General features: G+C 43.0%; 1 protein-coding gene across 1 annotated transcript; it reads right to left on the reverse strand.

Moving 5' to 3' along the window:
• Positions 1-8,183: 8,183 nt before the first annotated feature.
• On the reverse strand, positions 8,184-10,907 carry LOC148134875 (uncharacterized). The gene is made up of 2 exons (XM_087985372.1): positions 10,771-10,907; positions 8,184-9,707 (listed from the first exon to the last, which is right to left on the reverse strand). Exons 1-2 carry the CDS (start codon positions 10,866-10,868, stop codon positions 9,068-9,070), a joined length of 738 nt encoding a protein of 245 aa, XP_087841498.1. The 5' UTR covers positions 10,869-10,907; the 3' UTR covers positions 8,184-9,067.
• Positions 10,908-15,889: the final 4,982 nt, after the last annotated feature.

Consider the following 15,889-nt stretch of genomic DNA (forward strand, 5'->3'; position numbering starts at 1 on the left):
ATAAGCTTCACTGAAGTGTGCGTTTCCTTCGTACAACTCCATGATGCTCATCGTGCATTCAGGGATGGTAATGGCATTGTAGGTCAACGGAAGTTTGGTAGATTCGTACTGCTTAAGATTATTATTGCCTGGTGTTTGCGAAGTGCGAATGTTATTTATCAATTACCATGCCAAGCTGGACGCTATCATGAAGTTTTGGGACACAAATGTCTTCATTACACAAGGAGTTGCAAACTGTGCTGGACGTGGTGTAAATGTGTGGAAACATCTTCGCTTTGGACATGACAAGTGGATGGAAGGTTGAAACTTTATTGCTGGAACAGCACAGCAGGTCAGGCAGCATCCAGGGAACAGGAGATTCGACGTTTCGGGCACAGGCCCTTCTTCAGGACGTGCCCGAAACGTCGAATCTCCTGTCCCCTGGATGCTGCCTGACCTGCTGTGCTGTTCCAGCAATAAAGTTTCAACTTTGATCTCCAGCATCTGCAGACCTCACTTTCTCCAAGTGGATGGAAGGTGAGGCAACTGCAGAGTTTGGGGCCAAGGTCACGACCTTGCAGAATTCGTGCATCGATGTATGACAGCTGAGATGATTGTCCTTTTAGTGCCAGAAAAATCTTATCTGTAGGCAGTGCAATAATAAAGAGAGTTGTAATCGCATTGACTCCAGTTTCTTAAAGGCTTCCTGTTGTCAGTATGTGTTTATAATTTATATGTTAAGAACGCGGAGATTTTATTTCAGTTAATAAAAAAAATCTATTTAAATAGGAATATCTGATTAAGGAATAAATATTTTGTAATTGCAAGGCAAACAATCCGGAGTTTGTCGCACTTTAGAGTTTAACATATGGTCATTTTGAATGGTCAGAAGCTGTGGAACAAAAATTGGGGTTATGTGATGAGGTTGGACATCTGGCAGAGTCAGAACGTTTATCATTATCACACGAAAAGAAGACAAATGCTCTCTACTTGGAAAATTAGATTTATGAGCTCTGCCAGTAACATGAATTATGTCAACGGCCAGCAGAATCTCACGAATATGCTTGAAGTCAAAAACCTTGTTCACGATTTTCTGTATTGTTATTCAACATTCTTTATTGTATTCTCTTTCTTTTCTGTAACCCTCTCTAATTCAATTATTTATCACAGCTATAATATTGCAAGTGCTGATGCCCATTATTTATTGCATCAGAATTTTTTCCTATTAAATTTATTTTGCTTTTTAATAATATTGCCTTAAAACTAACTGGTGCAACTTCCTTAACAAAACCTCTTCCTCCCAAGGAGGACACACATCACAAAGTAATGGACAGTGATCACTTTAAATATCAACTGCACTTAGATTATGAATAACCGGTTCAAACATTGTTAATACCAGATACTGGTGCGAAATAGTGTCAATACTTGTTAGTCCAGATGCTTCATTCTTAACGTCTAGATAAAGAAATGTAGTAGCCATGATACAGGCTTGCCCGAACCAGGCTGGAATATCAAACATTATATGTCCATCGGACAAATGAGTGAATTGACATTGCTATTCTGTTATTCTCATGATATGCGAATGAGTCACATATGTGTACCCCCAATGGAACATTTAACTTTGCAAATTTAGTACCAAATATACACATCAACGATTTATCTAATTTGCATTCAATCGTATTTACAATCTACAATGACAATTTCATCAGTGAACACATCAGAAATTAGAAATGTATTATGAAAGAAGCATTCCACGTTTACAGTCAAATTATGGTCCTGGTTATGAACATAGTCAGGTATTCACTTGAATTCGGTTCACCACAAACAGTTATATTCTATATTCATAGATACTCCTACGTACAAAAAGCCACTGGGGTAAGTTGTTCCCCTCCAGTTAGTAACCCACACTCCGTGTAATTTTACTTTGAGTGATGCTCCCAGTAACACTTGGACACTGGGGTTACTTGTTCACCTTTGAATAGGAACCCACATTCCGAATAATTCTAATTGGAAGATGCAGAGATATGTACAACATGAGTGGTTCCAAGACTTACCAGGAACTCCAACAACAGCAATGATGGTGTAGTAAACATTTTTGACCATTTGCCTTGGAAGATGCATTTTATTGTTTGTGGCACTAACTCTCCCTTGCTGCAGCTCTTTGTCTGTTGGAATTGGAGCATTATTTCGAATTGGAGGTAATACAGTTTCAGAGCCTTTACTTTATATTGTGTGGTATATCCACTGGGAAATTATGATGACACTTTCAACGTTTTAATCATATTCAACAACCAAATTATCCCAACAGGTTTACTTCAATGATGTTTTTCACTAAGTCAATTTGAATAACCCAATTTCTGAATTAATTGGATCCTCTTGGGTCTCAAATGCGAATTGCAGGTTGTCTTCAACCAACAAGACTTGCTTTATTTCTCTCATAATTAGTCCCCAAAATATAATTTTTTGCACTTCTTTTCGCTGAGGACACTTGTTGTTGCTGAGGCTATTCGGTCATTCAATGCCTCTCGTTGTAGAGTTCGTTCAGAGGTGTTCTACTCAACATGGTTATATTGTTGCTTTCCTTTTAATTCACTTTTGCAACTCGTTTGGCAAAATCTATCTGTGAATGTATTCTCTGAATCAGAACCAGAAGTGTATAGTAACCATCACAACAGCTTGAACGTACACTAGTTAATACTTCTTCAAAGCGAAGACAAAAATTATTTAGGTGCAAATTATGTGAATTGGCCATGCTAAATTTCCCTTTAGTGTTCGGTGAAGTGGTAAATGTCTTGGAATGGGTTTAGGTGGGTTGCACTTCGGAGGGTCGGTGTGGACTTGTTGGGCTGTCGGACCTGTTTCCACACTGTAAATCGTCTAATCTAATCTAAAAACAGAAACTAATTCTGAAAGTTAACTTACAAATCATTGAATGATAACATCATATGGGATAGACTTGACTCATCGATCCATCGTGTTTGTAACTCAAAAATTATTTTATAAACTACACGAGCCCCATTTCAAATCTTACTCCATTTTCTTGATTGTCATTCACGTACTTTTTAAAGATTTTGAAGATTCCCAACTCAACCGACCGTCCTCTGGGTGTCATCTTCCCTTTGAACCTCGAGCCTTTCAGCTACAAAATGGGCCACATTGCTATTGGATCTTAAGAGAAGGGGGAAAACTGCTTTAGATTCCCCCAATCCATGTCCCTCATCGTGTTATCCTCTTATTTCTGCTCGTAAGATCGCAACTCGACCTTATCCAGAATCTGTCTTCACAACTAAACTGCTACTCTCCCAGCAACATTTTCACGAATGTCTTTGTGCACCCTGTCTAATGTAATCACATCCTTCTTATCGTACAGTGACCAGAACTGCACACAAACCTCCAATTGTGACTGAACCAAAGTCCTCCAGAGCACCGACAGGAAATCCGTGCTAGTAAAGATATCATTTTCACTGAACCATTAACCACTTTTGCCACATTGAGGGATCTTTATTTCCTCTGAGCTTCCTAGTATCCCACCACTCATTGAGTACTTTCTTGTCTTGTGCCTTCTGGCAAGAAGCATCATCTCACATTTATCAAAGTTAAATTTCATCTACCACTGACATGCCCAACTGACAAATTTGTCTGTTTCTATCTGTAACCTGAGATTATCTTCCTCACTGCCAATCACCCGGTGAATATTTGTATCATAAAACTTACTTATCATCCCTAAACTTCCCCTCTGTTTATCCCACCAATCAGCCTCACCACTAACACACAGCACATATACGTCATGTGCATGTAAAGTATGCTAACATGGTTCTACTTATTACCTTACTTACTGTGGGTAAGTGTTTCCCTCTGCTCCTTCACAGTTCCTTCAAACTCAGCAAATACACTAACCCGCCTCAATGAGAAGCAAAGAAGATGGTCTCATAATTACTCACAAACAGTTCAAATAAACATGGCTGACAGTTAGAATTTGGTTTGGAGTGCACAGAGCAGGACTCGGTCGTAGAAAAGGCCAATATACAATTAATGATGCCAGAAGTTAAAAATGTCAGTGTTTATTGGATAGGGGATATAGCAAGTGATACTCAAGACATTTGGGAGATGTGGGAAGCAGAGGTGGTACGATGTTGACTAAATCAAGACCACTGTGAGCTGGACTATACAGTGATATTTCATGAGTCTCAGGATGAGGTGTTAGAAAGACAGTGACAGTAGAAAGACAGTGTTCCAGAAAATTTGAGAAGTGAAGCAATGTTATTAGGGGAGCAAGAAGTGATCCTGCAAACAGAGAGAAATCCATTCCTGCCAAACTGGTAGAATGTACCAGGCTCTGCACTGCATGTCGCCGAACTGGAAAATAAGGGATATCAATCTAAAGATTTAGCCCCTACGGCCAGGCATGTAGAAACAATTAGCGAATGGTATATGCTCACGACAGGGGTTTGGAAATCCAGGGATGGCAGCTATATTAAAACACTAGCGTGCTGCATCTTTTCAGGGAATCCAAAGGAAGCCAAGTTAACAACCCAGTGGAGCATACCATTGGCAGTGGAGGAAGATGATCAATATGGTAATGATTAATTGTATACATTAGCAGGCAATTTGTGGTCGTAACATGATACAGATGGGGGGAGAGTGAAATCAGCTGGACCAGTGAAAATGAGGTTGAAAGCAGGTGCTGGGATAGTAGTGACATTTATGACGAATGAAGATATCTCAAGGGTTGGTATACCGTCGGAACTCAGCTCAGAGAATGGGTCTGCCTTCATTCAGAATGTAGTTAATTCGATGCTGCATTCTTTGAAAATCAAGCAGAGATTTGGATGCGTATATCATCCACAGTCACAGGGTATGGTGGAAAGAATTCATGGGACATTGACAGCCAAATTAAACAAGATCTGCGCAAGCACCAACCTTAATTGGATTGATGTGCTGCCACTGGCTTTACAATCTAACACTACATGAGATGCTCACACCGCTTGAGATGCTCACAGATAGACCCAGACAAGTGTCCAGGTGGAAAAGCCCACACAAAGTGCCTAGCTTGGAGCAGTTAAGCTTAGAACTTAATCAATTTATGCAGCAGCAACCTATGATACATTAGACTATCCACCTGCTGGAAATACAAAGGGAGCTGACAGCTGTCAACGAGGAAGTACCTAGTAAGTCCGGAGATTGTGTGTTCGTGTGGGTTTTTCGAAGATGCTGAAATGAGTCGAGGAGAGAACTTTCTCAGTGATTCAGGCATCATCGACCACCATCCAAGCGGAAGGACGACATATATGGTACCACCTTAATCATTGTACTAAAGCTCTCTCACCGGCACAAATTAACTCTAACACTGAGGTAAGTGGAGTTAAGGCTGAAAAACATGGACACGGGTAGGGCACACAGGAGGTTAGTACGCCTCCACAGGGTTCTGAACAAGGTACAGGTGAATTTCTTTGGAATCCTGATCATTCCAGAAATGATACTTATGGAGATGTCGAGAACAATCCTCCTGGCAGCAAGGAAAGGGGAAGACATGGGGGATGTCCCTGATAACCACCTCTCTGATGCCAGGCCTGCATAATCAGACTTGGCGACCATTAACTTGGCAGACCTGGACAGGTAATGCCAGGGTTACTTTGCTGCCAAGCATGGGTACGCGCCCGTGACAATCACTGGTATCAATGGGCAAACTACACGGTCGTAGTAATGGCTCGGCAGGACTGCTTCTTGTGTACTAAGTTAACCCCCTCATACCATGTTGTCCACATGCCCTTTAACTTGAGCATCTGTACTGAATGGTGTTTGCAGCACGCTAGCTGAGCCCTTTACTCGAATGATTCATCAACTTACAGGCAATCCCCTTGCCCCCTTTTGGTGCCTGCTCCTTCAGACCACATTGTATCTGCAGGATGACGTGGGCTGGCAGCAACACCAACGATGGGGTTGATATAGTACCCCATGGTTGACCAGTAAGACTAATTACATGTTTCCCGAGGCTGCTTTCAGGAAAAGGGAACGGTTGAGTTTTGAAAGCTTAAAGTGAAATGGCTTCACGCTAGTAGGCTACTTTATGGGTCTTTGTGGGAATACAATTCAAATGGATGTGGACACCACATTTAGGGCTGTTTTAAATTCTCAACGTATCCGACTGACAGATAATTACTGGGTGGGAGGTAAGAAGGTAGGATTGCGCATGACGCTGCCCACTGACTGGAGTGGCAGCTTTGCCCGCGTAATGCTCCGACACGAGGTAGTTCTATTGCCACATGCAGCTTGACGCTACGTTACAGTCGCCGAACTAAGTGACGGTATGTCCCTGATCCGACAATTCAGATTGATAGTATCGGACAGCCAAGAGGTATTCCTAACGAGTTTAAGTCCCGCAATGAGATTGCCGCGGACTGGGAAGCTCTTATCCCAATGATAGGGGTTAGCAAGAATGCTGAATGGATTAATTATATTTGTTACAACCAACAGAGATTTATCAATTATACTGATGATGCCGTTGTGGCCTTCGGAGAACAATTGGATGCTACCACTAAAATGACATGACAAAACAGACAGGCCTTAGATTGGATACAGGAAGGAAAAGGCGGAGTATGTGAGATGTTTGGGGAACATTGCTGTACATTTATACCTAACAACACTAGCCCTGGGGGATCTTTGACGAAAGCAATGGAAAAACTAAACAATCTAAGAAGGGAGATAAAAATAAAACCAATGCGCGGTTTGGTCATCAGGCTTTTGATTGGCTGAATATTATATTAGGATCTTGGGGAGCATGGTTTGTCATGATTGGTCTTACTGTAGGTGCAGTTTTGCTTGTTGTTGCCTTCACCCTTTGTTGTGCTCTATCTTTTATTAACTTGTGGTCATTTCAGCTACCCCAGGAAAAGCTTACACCTCTGGTGGATCCCCACTGTTCGATGGTTATGATCGAACAACTGCCACAATGCAAGGAATATGTCCACGTGGGGACATCGATGATACTTCTGAAGAACGTGGTGCGGGTCCAAGATTGTGAAGGATCTTGGGTCGTTTTTCCTGTTCTGGTGATTGTCGGGCAGGTTTCTGGCCCAAGGGACATCAAGAATGGAGGAAGAACCCTTTATGTTCCAGATTCCCAAAATTATTTTGTCCATGTTGGGAACTATATTGCTGGTATTGGGCACAACAGAGGCTAAGCTTATTTATTATCCATGTCTTCTTTCCATGGGTGAGACCAGTAGGTCTCAAAGGGGGGAATATGTAAAATAAAGAACAGGAAAGCATGGGAAGGGTTAAAGCATGAAGACCACTGGCATCTGTATTTTATGGAAGGCAGGGGCAGGATGTGATAACCATAGTGGAACATTCTTACACCAATTAGCAGAGTAAGGTTAAGGCTGAAAGGTCACTATGGCAATATGAGATAACACAAGTAATAAAGCAAGTTCCTCTGTTAAGTGTTATTATGACAGGATTGGGACTGTAAATATTTGGGACACGACATTAAAATAGCTAATTAATAGTTACGAGAGTGAGCTTGAGATAGGAGACTATTGTAACAGATGGAATAGCTAAATATCTATCAAGATAGGTTAGTCTGCAATTGAAGATCACTGGAGCAGAGTTATCAATACATATCTAACGGTGACAATAGAAAAACATTATGTAGAATGTACAACGTAAGTGAAAATGGGAACTAACACTATTGGTTTATTATGTACCTAGAGTGAGGTACTTGATTAATGCAGTTGGACATGCTGATAAGCTAACAGAAACATGATTAAAAAAATATAAAAATCCACGGAGCCTCAGGTCGGTGGGCTTTCGAGAATCAGCTTTCTCGGTGTCACGGTTATTTGTTTGCAAATAAAAGGCCTACTTCTTGAAGAACTCTTTGCGTCTCCTGGTGTTTCTCTATAATTTCTCCACAACAGTGTTCGACAAGGTTTCTCTCCTGCTAAGCCACAGACTGCTGAGCAAGATCAGGTCACATTGAATACAGTCTATTCAGCCTCTCCCCATAGCTCAAACCCTCCAACCTTGGCAGCATCCTTGGAAATCTTTTTTGTACCCTTTCAAATATTGTTATCAAACATCTCAATTTCAGTCAAGCGTTGGATAAGATTCTCCACAGTAGGCTATCACAGAAAATACGGAAGCATGGGATTGAGGGTGATCTCGCGGTTTGGATCATTAATTGGCTGTAAGAAGACAGAGGGTGGTGGTTGATGGGAATCGTTACATTCTGGAGTTCAGCGACTAGTGGTGTACTGCAAATATCTGTTTTGAAGCCCCTGCTGTTGATCAGTTGTATAAATGATGTGGATGAGGGTATAGAAGCCTGGGTTAGTACATTTGCGGATACCAATAATGTTGGTGGAGGTGCAGATAGTGCCGAATGATGTTGTAGGTTACAGTGAGACAGAGATGAGCTGCAGAGCTGGGTTGATAGGTGACTAATGGAGGTTAATGTGGAAAACTGAGAGGTGATCCACTTTAGAAGGAGTAACAGAAATACAGAGTCCTGAGCTAATGGTAAGATTCTTGGTAGTGTGGATGAGCAGAGAGATCTCCGTGTCCATGTTAGAGCCCTGAAAGTTTCCACCCACGTTGAAGGGGTGTTAACATGGCAAAGGTGTGTTAGCTTTTATTAATAGTGGGATTGACTTTTGGAGCCATGAGGTCATGTTGCAGCTGTAAAAAAAAACTCTGGCGTGGCAACACATGGAGTACTGCACACATTTCTGCTCACTGCATTATAAGAAGGATGTGGAAGCTTTGGAAATGGTGCAGAGGATAATTATCAGGATGTTGCCTGGCACGGAGGGAAGGTCTTATGAAGAAGGCCGATGGACTTAATGCTGTTTTCCTTAGAGAGAAGAAGGTTAAAAGGTGACTTGACAGAGGCACACAAGATGATCAGAGGAATAGATAGGGCAGACAGTGAGAGTCGTTTTCCTCGGATAGTAATTGCTAGCACAAGGAGGCATAGTTTAAACTGAGGGGTGATACATATAAGCCAGATATCAGAGATAGATTCTTCATTCAGAGAGTAGTAAGGGCATGGAATGCCCTGCCTGCATCAGTAGAGGACTCGCCAATTTTAAGTCTGCTCGATGCAGTATTCCGGTGCGGAACATTCTCTACACCTGAATGGGTATTCTATATCACACTGTCTGACATTAAACTCAGTATTCTCAACTGCAGCCAGCTTTTCCCGGATTTCCTGGTGTCGACTCTGATCTGCATCATGTGCAAATATTTTACTGAAGACAAAATACTTGTGAATGTCTGGTTCTGTCCATATGTCCCGAAATGGGGAACTTTGCAAGGCAGGGATGATCTCACAATTCCCCATGTTACTGAAACAGTGATCTAGACATGGGCTGTAGGTGGTGTAGAGAATGATACTGCCCACTGGCTGGTTATTGTGCTGGGTTGTGTTATTCAGCAGAGTTTGGAAAAGCCGAGCCGCGGTTCGGTTCCCGTTGATCTGGGCGGGGTTCAGCAATTTACTTTCTGGGCAACGACTGCCGCTGTTCGGGAAGACAGCGAGGTAATTTCTACCTGGATAGTTCAGAAATAAATTCACATCGTAGGTAATGAAAGGATGTATTGATCTGCCGGTGTTCAAGTCAACAATTCTGTTCGTCTTTCTGCATTGGGAAGCAGGTAAAGCCACCAGGAAGGCGAAGTGTTGTCTCCCATAATCGGTCACGTGGTGCCCAGCTGATTTGCAGAACCTGAAAGAGGTAAAGTCAGGGTGTGAGCCAAGGAACAAAGTTTGGGTAATACGTTCTCTTTGCAGTGTCAGTAGGCACAGTTTGAGATGAGTTACTTGGAACAATGCCCATCATATTTAAATAAACGTGAAATCCTGCAATTCACATTTCAAGTTCTTGCATGGGAAGTCAATGTTGAATTACTTTGTATCCCTGTCCCAGTGTTGTAGTAAGTTCTGGGATCAGTGAGATGGTGTTTAAAGAGAGAATCAGGGTAATTGACAGAGAGCAGAACAATGTTACTTATTTTTGTACAAATCCTCTTGCAATGAATCAGAGAATACCACAAGCCTTCTTGATAACTCGCTGTAACTTCATTTTAAGTTACTTTGACTGATGCGCGACTTGATGCCGCATGATACACGGGATGGTTAGAAATAAATAGAGACGGGGGGGGGGAGAGAGAGAGAGAGAGAGAGAGAGAGAGAGAGAGCGAGAGAGAGAGAGAGAGAGAGAGAGAGAGAGAGAATGAGAGCGATAGGTGCAATCTGTGGGAGCTGGAGGTAGGGAGAATCCTGGAAGAATTGTTAACCGGAAAAATGTTTGGGGCATACAGAGACAAACAGAACAAACGTCTTGCAGACTGACAGGAAATGGGAATAATAGCAAAGGCGGCAGAGGGAGACAAAGGGAAACTGAGAGGTGAGTGAGGTGATTCAGTAAAAAGTAAAATGTTGCCTGTGTAGGGGTGTTTGGACTTTCTGTTCAAAGCTCACTCCGATGTATTTCACACTTTCTTTTATTTCGGGGAGAGCGGGTGCTATCTATTTCAGTATTCGAGATATGACCCCGGGAAATCTGATAATAGTTTCCCTGGAAGTCCCTTCCTCTGGGAGTAATGAGAGTCCTGATTAATGGGTTCAGACTTATTTCCCACAGCTACAGAGTACTCCCGATACCTGCCGTGTCCTCGCCATTTATTACCAGCCTGCTCCAGGCAACTAGGCTCTGATTTGACGTCAGATTGAGCACAGCCCCCTGCTTACAGAGATGGTCAGGTAAGATCTGTTTCACTGACACATACCGCTGGACAATGCCAGTCAAGGCTTTGTTATCCAGTACAGCCACATCTGACATGGGGATTGTGAGCAGTACCAACAGAAACAGGCAGAGTGTCCGCATTTTGAGATTTGTCAGCACCCTTTAACCGTACTGTAGAGAAAATACAAAAAATCTGAAAAGGATGAAAAAAACAACTTGTTCAATTCATACTACATTGGCAAGAGCGTGAAAGATATGCAGGGACACACATATCGCCAAACAGAAAATGTCTGTCTATCGTCGTAGGTGTTGCTTGCCCAAAAATTAAGCAGAGGTTCTGGTTATCTCCCATGGGTACGATTTGCAGTTGATGATTGGAGTTTCTTCTAGGAGTTATAGGATATAGCTAACCCATACCCGATTACACATGGAAGAGGGGTGGGTGGATGAGATGTGGAGGGACAGCGCTGGACAGTGAGCGAGAGGGAGCGCCGGACAGTGAGCGAGAGGGTGCGCAGGACAGAGAGAGAAGGACAGAGCGGGACAGTGAAAGAAAGGGACAGCACTGGACAGTGAGCGAGAGGGAGCGCGGGAGAGTGAGCGAGAGGGAGCGTGGGACAGTGAGCGAGAGGGAGCGTGGGACAGTGAGCGAGAGGGAGCGTGGGACAGTGAGGGAGAGGGAGCGTGGGACAGTGAGCGAGAGGTAGCGTGGGACACTGAAAAAGAGAGAACGTGGGACAGCGAGAAAGAGTGCAGGACGCCGAGCAGTAGAGCACATGGGACAGCAAGCAAGGGAGAGTGCAGGACTGTGAGCGAGAGACAGCACAGAACAGCGGAAGTGAACGCGCAGGAAGATGAGCAAGAGAGAGCGTGGGACAGCAAGTGAGAGAGAAGGGGACAGTGAGAGAGAGTGCGTGACAGAGAGAGACGGGAGAAGAGAGGGGGGAGACAGCGAGAGAGAGTGGGAGACAGCGAGAGACAGGGGACGACAGCAAGACAGGGAAGACAGTGTAAGAGAGAGAGAGGGAGGGAGGGAGGTACAGATAGAGAAACAGTGAAAAGGACATATAGTAAGAGAGACTGCGGGAGACAGAGCAAGTGCAAGACGGCAAGAGAGAAAAAGACGGAAAGCGAGAGAGAGGGACGGGCAGCTAGAAAGAGAGGAAGGGACAACAATAGAGGGAGGGTGCGACTTCCAATGGGAGAGAGAGAAAGAGAGACAGCCAGAGAGAAAGAGAGACAGTGTGTGTTTGTGTGTGTGAGAGAGAGAGACAGAGCGAGAGAGAGAGGGGGGCGAGAGAGAGACAGCAGGAGAGAAGAACAGACAGTGTGAGTGAGCCAGAGAGAGAGAGATTGAGAGAAAGAGAGCAATAGCTTTGGAGATGAGAGTAGTGAAAGAAAGAGATAGCGAGAGAGAGAGAATGAATGAATGAGTGAGTGAGTGAGAGAGAACGTGAGACAGCGAAAGACACAGAGATAGAGAATGGCAGAGACAGGGACCTGGAGAAAGACAGTCATAGAGGGAGATACAGTGGGGTACAGGGAGCGAAAGTGAAAGAGAGAAAGGTGGGGGAGAGAAAGGGAAAGAGATACAGATAGTGAGAGGTTGATAGATGTAGCCAGACAGAAAGAGACAGTAAAAGAGAGAAAGAAAGAGAGATACACAGAGAGAGAGATAAGCAGAGAGGGAGACAGTGAGAGAGACACACTGATCGAGACAGAGTCAGAGAAGTTAAAAAAAAAAACAAGAAGGAGAGAGAGAAAAAGTGTGTGTGTGAGAGAGAGAGACTGGCAGAGGCAGGGGGAATGTCTGAGATTCAGTGAAAGAGAGAAAGATATTGTAAGAGAGATAGACAGTATTAGAGTCAAAGCTAGGAAAGAAAGACAGAGAGAGACAGCAAGACAGAGAGACACAGAGGGAGAGAAAATGAGAGAGAAAAACACAAAGAACAAGGCAGATGGAGAAACAGAGTGATAATGACAGAGGCAGATAGACAGACTGAGTGATATAAAGTGTGAAAGAACAAAAGAGAGAGTCAGCGTGTGAGAGAGCGAAGATAGTGAGAATGACCGAGCAACACAGTGAAGAGAGAGAAGGGGTGATGGAGATTGTATCAAATGGAGACAGACAGAAAGAGACAGAAAAGATTCACCAACCTGAACCACCGCTTCTCTGAGCTAATTAATGACTCTGCCCTTGGGTCCTCAATTTATGTCACTGTCCCTGCTGGCTCACTCCTTCTTTTGCTTTGGCCAGACACTTATCTATTGCAAAATAACCATCTCGGCCAGACGAACAACAAACATCCACCCACCTCTTGCGTCAACAGGGATTGAACGCAAAATGCAGAAGATAGTTTCGATTGCAGTTGTATATTCCTTTCCTTCTGAAAAACGCGATTTCTCTAACCTGGTACTTGATTCCAGACTCCCCCGAAAGAGATACGTTTATTCATCGTCCAATCATTCAATGGAAATAATCATGTCTGTGTCAGAAGGCAAGTACTTCATCTGAAGAAATAGTTTTATGCTGATCTCTCCACTGGAAGAATCACCTTCCCTCATAAGATGAGCGATACTTTACACTTTACTGAAAGGCACAAGCCAGCTGATATCTGGCAAGTGGACAACCTGACAGTGAGGTAAAAACAATGACTGCAGATGCTGGAAACCAGATTCTGGATCAATGGTGCTGGAAGAGCACAGCAGTTCAGGCAGCATCGAGGAGCTTCAGCAAAACCTGACAGTGAAGCAATGCCTCCCCAGTGCTCCTGATAATGCGACAGTCTGTATACTCTGTAGTCTGGTTAGCTTCCATTTAAATCAAAGATTTTAATGATTTCATCATTTGTAAAAAATTTGAGTTGCAAACATGAGCGAAAGCCTAAAATTATTTTACCATGGAATCCAGGGGAAGGTAAAGAGTGTTGCTAATTAAAGGAAGAGGTGTAAAAAGCTGATGATGGGTGGTGGGGAGCGTTTTCTGGTGCAGTGGTAATGTACTAAATGTATAAAATATATATAAAGCTGACGTTAAACCCCGGGCCTGGAGACTCAGAACAGTTTCTAATTCAGTAAAGGGAGGGACTAACAAAATAATGCATTATGAGAGAAAACACAATGAAATTAAACTAGTGAGAGATACAAATGTGTTTGCAACAGCTTTCTGCAGGTAAAGCAATATGTGATCAGGAAAGCCAAATATGTGCCCTCGATTGGCAGCAGAAGAAAAGCTGCAATTGGGACAAAGTAAATAACAAAGAAATAAAGATGATATTTTTGGTCTTTTTCTCAGAGACAAAATTTCACTAAGCTTCTCAACAATAAAACAGACACGCTACACTCGTTACAATGAGGAGATAGACGAACTGGTCATTCATAAACAGAAGTAGAACATAGAACATAGAAAAGTACAGGACAGAACAGGTCCTTCAGCCCACGATGTTGTGGTGAGTATTAATCCTAATCTAAAACAAAATAACCTAACCTACGCACCCCTCAATTCACTGCTGTCCATGTGCATTTCCAGCAGTCACTTAAATGTCCCTAATGACTCTGCTTTCACCACCACCGCTGGCAACACATTCCATGCATTCACAACTCTCTGCATAAAGTGACATCTCCTATATACTTTCCTCCTAACACCTTAAGACTATGACCCCTCATGCCAGTCAATCCTGCCTAGGGAATAGTCTCTGGCTATCGACTCTATTCATGCCTCTCCTTATCTTGCATACCTCAATTAATTCACCTCTCTTCCTCCTCCACTCCAGAGAGAAAAATCCGAGCTTAGCCCTCCAAACCAGGTACCATCCTGGTAAACCTTCTTTGTACCTTTGCCAAAGCCTCCACATCTTTCCTATAATAGGGTGACCAGAACTGGACACAATATTCCAAGTGTGGTCTCACCAGGGTTTTGTAGAGCTGCAAAATTGATTCCCATTAATGAAAACCAAAACATCATATGTTTTCATAACAACACTACCCACTTAGGTGGCAATTGTTAGGGATGTACCCACTTGAAAACCCAGATTCCTCTGTTCCTCCACACTGCCAAGAATCCTGTCTTTAATCCTATATTCACCATAAAGTTCGACCTTCCAAAATGCATCACTTCGCATTCATCCAGGCTGAACTCCATCTGCCATTTCTTAGCACAGCTCTGCATCCCGTCAATGTCGTGCTGCAGCCTGCAACAGCTCTCGATACCATCAACGGCACCTCCAACCTTTGTGTCGTTGGCAAATGTACTAACCCACCCGTCAACCTCCTCATCCAGGTCATTGATAACAACTACAAAGAGCAGAGGCCAAGAACAGAGCCCTGGAGGACCCCACGCACTACTGATCTCCAGGAAGCATACCTTCCATGCACAAAAGCTCTCTGTCTTCTGTCAGCCAACCAATTCTGAATCCAGAGAGCCAACTCTCTCTGTATCCCATAGCTCCTGACTTTATGAATGAGCCTACTGTGGGGAAACTTATAAAATGCCTTGTAGTACTGGAGAAAATAATATAATCCTGGAATCTGAAGATCAGCATCTGTGAATCTGCAGATTATTGGTTGTAGGGACAGTGTATAATCGTACATATGTTGCTGGTTATCTTTCCAAATTTTGGAAACTTTGGAATCATTCCTGCAGGTTCTATGATGTTGGTATGGCATCAACCCCAGTGAAATATCAGAATATATTGAAAACGATGATTTAAGTGGACGTTTGAAAATAAAATGGTCTGATTGGATGGAGTCAACACGAGTTTATCAAGACAAACATTGTTTCACAAACTCGATAGAGCTCCGTCTTTGGAAGAATTAACTGGCAGAATGCATACAATGTAAATAGTGAGGGTTTGGTATCCAATATGACAGAGAGCATGTAACTATGGACAACAAACTTGTTAGCATTCAGCATAATTTAATGGCCAGCAAACAAATAATAGGAATACGTAGGCCATTCTCGGGTTAGGTTGTTGTGACCAGAATGCTTCCAAAAGGACCAACCTTTTCACACCAACCATCCACAATCAGTATGCATGGTTTGAATTTTGTGAACAAATGTAAGATTTACAAGTTAGCTGATGATGTAAAGTGAGAATGCAATTCCAAGCTGAGCATAAAAAAGCCAATAAATGATTAATACAAGCTAAGTGTGGATGAATAAA

The sequence above is a fragment of the Chiloscyllium plagiosum genome, unplaced genomic scaffold, assembly GCF_037043375.1.
Source record: "Chiloscyllium plagiosum isolate Xiang-an unplaced genomic scaffold, Cpla_swu_hap1 HiC_scaffold_52, whole genome shotgun sequence".
Classification (NCBI taxonomy): Eukaryota; Metazoa; Chordata; class Chondrichthyes; order Orectolobiformes; family Hemiscylliidae; genus Chiloscyllium; species Chiloscyllium plagiosum.